Genomic DNA, 6000 nt, shown 5'->3' on the forward strand with positions numbered 1-6000 from the left:
ACAAACACATGAGGACGAGGTTAATAAATGCAAAATTTTTATTAGTCAACTAATTAATGATCATTATCTCTCTGGTGTTGCAATGAGGTCACTGATGCAGTGAGAACTTAAGGTGTAATGCGTTTCAGGTAGTGATGGTGTTGCGTGATCCTCGGGCAGTGCTCAGTGCTCGGCGACAGGCTAAACGTTCTAACAATATAAACAACCTTATAGATTTCAAAACAGAGGTTTGTATTTAACTTCACTAATACCACATTATAACTACTGTATAGGTCACTTTTGTGAAAATTTGATGGTTCTTAACTAAAAGCTATATTCAATACAGTAACATTATTTTAACATTACATTTTTATTATAAATACTGCACCTGTATAATTATTAGACTGCACAAATTTATTTGAGCTCTTAGTAATACAGTACTGTATTTTATTTATATATATATATATATATATATATATATATATATATATATATATATATATATATATATATATATATATGAAACAGTACAGACACTGTACCTTCCACCTCCAGGACTAAAGTCTGACTAACCAGTTTCCTTGAATCCCTTCGTAAAATGTTACCTTGTTCACACTCCAACAGCTTCTCAAGTCCCAAAAAAAACCATTGCTTCCACTCACTCCTGTCTAACATGCTCAAACATGTCTGCTGGATGTCCAAGCCCCTTGCACATAAAACCTCCTTTACACAGTATATAAAGGTGAAAAAGATAATGTGTTTGTGTGTACAGGCATCAGAGTTGTGTACCACCATGGCTGCTGACATAGACCAGGCCAACCTTATGCGCAAGCATTACAAAGATTCTGTCATGGTAAGAACACACTTTACCAGCAGTCTCACAATGTGTGCTTCACTCAATCATCCTTAGTTCTGTTTTGTTGGCATTTACTAGAATTATTGATCGATCATAAAATTTATGCGTAATTATCTAATTGGAGCTTAATAATACATTTTTGACTTGCTTCTACATAAAACTGAAATGCTGTAATTTTTTTTTTTTTTTCAAATAATACACAGATTATGCTGCCAAAGTAAGGGACCATGTCAATTTACAATTCGTACAGTAGTAATAATTTAAGGATATTTGAAACAGTTTGTTTCTATAAATGGGTAACTGTGGGTACACATACACGGTACACAAATACATCAAGTTTTCATGCATGTAAATGCAAGTGCTGTATTTAAAAGCCACTTGTCCAACACCTATTAAAATTTAGGACAGTGCATGCTATGACTCGTCTTATTATTGTACAGGTGTTGCGTTATGAACATCTATTACTGCAACCATATGAAGTCCTCTCATACTTGTATGACTTTTTGGGCCTTCAAGTGACTGATGATCAACTTGAACGTGTTGTCAGAATACTCCGACTAAATCGACATGAGCAGCTACTCTTAGAAATAACAAAGGTTAGTTCATAGAGCTTTTAATAATCTAACCTGAATAAGGTCCAAAAGACTGGCGGTATGCCAGCAGATAGTAAGGCAAAGGCACAAAAGACAGAGCTAACTTTTATTAAAACAGTTAGCTCAGTGTGAGCTTGATCAGGTTAAGCCTCGATTTAATGGACTAAAAATGGGCAGCAGGTAGCCAGGAATAACAATTATGGTGGACATATGAGATTGTTATGATGTGCTCCCTCACTCCTGTTCCTCTTAGGACATCCCCTAAACCATCTGTCCAACCCAAATTTATACACAGTCTTTGTCAAATTGTCATGCTTTACCTTTCTAAATGACCAAACCATCTCAATATCCCCTCCTCTCTCTCTCTCTTTCAATTATGCCTTCCACGTTTCCACCAAAATCTAATTTCTATGCTTCTTATTCTCTGTATAGTATTCACACTACACACTGACCTCAAACATGGCATATTCAATGCTTGCAGTCAGCTTCTTGCTGTAGCATTCACATATGAAAAATAACTACTGGTAAAAGTGTAATTTTCTAAGAATAGAGAATAATCAGAAATTTAAGTACAGTACTGTAATGGGTAGGATAACAAATGGTTTAATGTAAGGATGGGTTATACTTACATCAAAGTCCTGCAACATTACATTACTGTCAAATCACCTGGAACACATTACCAGCTGACCTGATGTTATAAAGTAAGTTTTTAAAATAACATTTAATCTTTCAGATGTGGCAGCTTGACCTAACCTTGCAAGAGAGTCGAGCAGTTGATGAAGGTTGTGACATTTACTATGACAAGTTGGGATATATATCTGTACCAGAAACTATCAACCCCAAAAACAACTACTTTATCACATGGGATCAAGCTAAATTACTGGAGGATATACACAGTAACAGAGTTTTAACAGTGAAACAAAGCCTTTTAACTGATGTCAATAACTGAATGAGCAAGAATGCCAGAGAAAATATTTATCAAATGAAAGTTATATGGGTTTGCTAAACCATAAAAGTGAAATGTAAAAGTAAAATTAAACAGTGAGGATGTACTTACAGGTATAATTCTAATTATTAAATGCTAAAAGAAAATAAGGCTACTGAAATTTAAAAGGAGTAAGTTTCAGGTGGTCTGAGTACAAAACTTGGGTCCATCAATAAGTGAAAATAAAAATAACAGTTATGTGCCAACTTGATAATCAAGTTTCTGTAACAACTAAATCTGCCATTAAACTATTGGTTAAGAATTACTGAACTCTAAACAACTTCCTTAGAATTATATGATTATTTAGCAACTCAAGTTAGTATTACGCTGACATTTATAACAAATTTATATATTATAAAAACTTTAAATACAATATTTTCTTCTACTGTATTTGTCTCGTAATATTGTACATCATACTGTGATGAAAGTGAAATACTGTACAATATAGAAACAAAATATTAAAGTTTGAATAATTATTTAAAATCAAATATCATTAACAAAAATTTGATGAAGAATATTACCTCGGTGTGGACTCAGAGAAAATACTGTGTGCTACATTCACTCAATATTAAACAAAAAATATTTTCATAATAAAAGTTAACAATGGAACTTAAAAACAATATTTTCATAATAAATATTAACAATGGAACTTAAAACAATATTTTGAGTAATAAAAGTTAAGAATGGAACATGATGAGCATTTCACTATTCCTGACTACAAATTGCTACTAGAATTTCAATGAAGTACGTAATTAAAAATATAGATACAAAATTTGGTTGAAATACTATTCCTCTATGTTTGGTTAAAAGAAAAGCAGTCAGCAGTCATTCTGATCAATTTTCCATACACAACATTATAGGAACTTTCTTACAAATTCACCTCAAAGTCCCTAAGTTTCTCAGTCATTTGTATGAAATATTAACCTCACATAGGGACTACATTAATATGTACACTTATAAATGACAATTAAATGCAGCAATTATGGTACAGTATATCATTTAAAATACCATTCACCAGTGTGCTCAATTCCAATTTTTTCTCTCTATTTTAGAGAAATTTTAAACAAAACATAATATCAGAAGTCTGAGTTCCAGGTAAATGGGCAAAGGAAGGGAGACAGAGAGTGACAATTAAGACCAGAGATGAGAGCTTTCATTCTCTTTGCCTAAGAAACCCTTTGAATAGTAAAACTTGATACAACAGATTTTTGAAGTAACAACAAAATCTGCTGGGTAAATTGTACTTTTAACTCTCTTTATTTCCGATGTTGATTGCAATATATCTGTAAATTGTGTACAGTACTCTATAAGGTATGCAGTAGAATACTTTAGTTATTTTTCCCATTTTTTAGCATTATTCTGATTTAAGTGACACTAGGTCCGTACCCCTTCTTAGTCTGTTATATTGAGAGTTTACTGTACATAATAAATATTACCAAGAAAGAGAACCTGAAGAGATTTTATGCAATTAAACCCTGTTAGACTCTCATTGAATTTTCTATTTTATTTTTGTGTGTACACTGCATTTTCATAATTTTTTTGACCTATGTTTGACCAAAGTGCTGGAAAAAAGCATTTAACCACTTTGCATGTCTTATACATATAAAGTTCCCCAACTAAAACAAGCTAAAGCTCCACTGAGCTTTTCTTGTTTATTGTTATATAAACTCATGTCTATACTTTTTATACAGATGAGAAATTATAACACAATATAAGTTTTATATGCAGTATATGCACTGGTATGTTAATGTTACTACACACCTGAGTGATCATCTGAGAGAGTTTGAAATTTATAATAAAAGAAACGAAATTAATGCTTTTTATTTTAAAAATGAAACCTTTGTAAAGTACAACTGCCATGGCTGATGTTTCAGTGTAACTGCATAAAAAATAATGATGTATATAGTGTATACTGTATACCAGGTGTCCCCAACCTGTAAACCATGGCCCGCATGTGGCCCTTCTAGGAAAAGAATGTGGCCATTGCATGAAATTATGAATCTGCTTTTATGTAGGTTCCACATAACACAGTTTACCTGGAGAGAGTTTCGGGGGTCAACGCCCCCGCGGCCCGGTCTGTGACCAGGCCTCCTCCATGCAGATCTCATCACACATTTGACCATCACATGTAGCCCACTTGTGTGGGAAGGGTGAGGACCACTGATGTATACAACACATGGCAAACATTACTTTTAAAATGTTGCTTAATATATGATAATGTGAACACATTATGAGGAGTTTTAGACACATTCAGTATTGCAAAAATCATTTTTATTTTTAACTTGCTGGTGATTTTCACTTATCGGCGAGGGGCCAGGAACCTAACAGCCCCAAAAACGAAGTCCTCCAGTGTATATATGCTGTTTGGAAACAGAGCTTTAAATATCCAGCTTAACATATCGATTAATGGTTCCCCCATTTCAAGACACACTGAGGGCAAATTTCTAGGTCTTCACCTTGACTGCAATCTAATTTCTTGTTAAATAAACAAAGTTAACCATGTTAAAGAGAGAAGACCCTTGTGGGTTTAGTGCTTTATGATTGTTGTAATAAAAATAACAATAATACCCCTCTTGAATTATAGCATATTACGTCAGCAACATTATATATATACGTATATACCTGGAGTATACCTGGAGAAGATATCGAGGGTCAATGCCCCCGTGGCCCAATCTGTGATCAGGCCTCATGGTGGATCAGGACCTGATCTACCAGGTTGTTACTGTTGGCCACATGCAACCTAATGTACAAACCACAGCCTGGCTGGTCAGGTACTAACTTTAGGTGCTTGTCCAGTGCCTTCTTGAAGACAGCCAGGAGTCTATTGGTTATATCCCTTATGTATGCTGGGAGGCAGTTGAACAGTCTTGGGCCCCTGACACTTATTGTGTTGTCTCTTATTGTGCTAGTGGCGCCCCTGCTTTTCAATGGGGGGATGTTGCACAGTCTGCCGAGTATTTTGGTTTTATAGGGAGTGATTTTTGTGTGCAAGTTTGGTACTAATCATTCTAGGATTTTCCAAGTGTATATAATCATGTATCTCTCCTGCCTACATTCTAGGGAGTACAGGTTGAGGAACTTCAAGCATTCCCAGTAATTAAGGTGTTTATCACAGTTGTGTGTTCTGTGAAGGTTCTCTGTACATTTTTTTAGGCCAGAAATTTCACCTGCCTTGAAAAGTGCTGTTAGTGTGCAGCATTATTCCAGCCTAGATAGAACAAACGACTTTTAAGAGTGTCATCATGGGCTTGGCATCCCTAGTTTTGAAGGTTCTCATTATGCGAATGATACAATGTTGTGGTCTTTGAAAGTGAGATCCTCTGACATTATCACTCACAGGTCTTTTACATTAGTTTTTCGCTCTACTGTGTGGTTGGAATTTGTTTTATACTCCGATGTAGTTTTAATTTCCTCACGTTTTCCATATCGGAGTAGTTGAAATTTCTCATCACTGAATGTCATATTGTTTTCTGCGCCCCATTTAAAGATTTGGTTGATGTCCGCTTGGAGTCTTGCAGTGTCTTCAATGGAGGACACTGTCACACATATTCAGGTGTCATCTGCAAAGGAAGACACTGTGCTGTGGC

At 34.8% G+C, this 6000-nt stretch overlaps 1 protein-coding gene across 6 annotated transcripts in view; it reads left to right on the forward strand.

The window, feature by feature from the left end:
- LOC128694448 (uncharacterized) overlaps positions 1–4227 on the forward strand; it is a 41140-nt gene extending 36913 nt beyond the window's left edge. For 4 of the 6 annotated variants that reach the window (XM_053784568.2, XM_053784570.2, XM_053784566.2 and 1 more), the window contains exons 5-8: positions 129–227; positions 752–832; positions 1276–1431; positions 2162–4227. In XM_053784568.2, coding sequence (XP_053640543.2) covers positions 129–227; positions 752–832; positions 1276–1431; positions 2162–2377 — 552 coding nt within the window. In that variant the 3' untranslated portion in view covers positions 2378–4227. The remainder of the gene's footprint in view (positions 1–128; positions 228–751; positions 833–1275; positions 1432–2161) is intronic. The other 2 variants (XM_053784569.2, XM_053784571.2) reach the window with 2 other exon arrangements.
- Positions 4228–6000: the final 1773 nt, after the last annotated feature.

The sequence above is a fragment of the Cherax quadricarinatus genome, chromosome 60 (genome assembly GCF_038502225.1).
Source record: "Cherax quadricarinatus isolate ZL_2023a chromosome 60, ASM3850222v1, whole genome shotgun sequence".
In the NCBI taxonomy this organism is placed as follows: Eukaryota; Metazoa; Arthropoda; class Malacostraca; order Decapoda; family Parastacidae; genus Cherax; species Cherax quadricarinatus.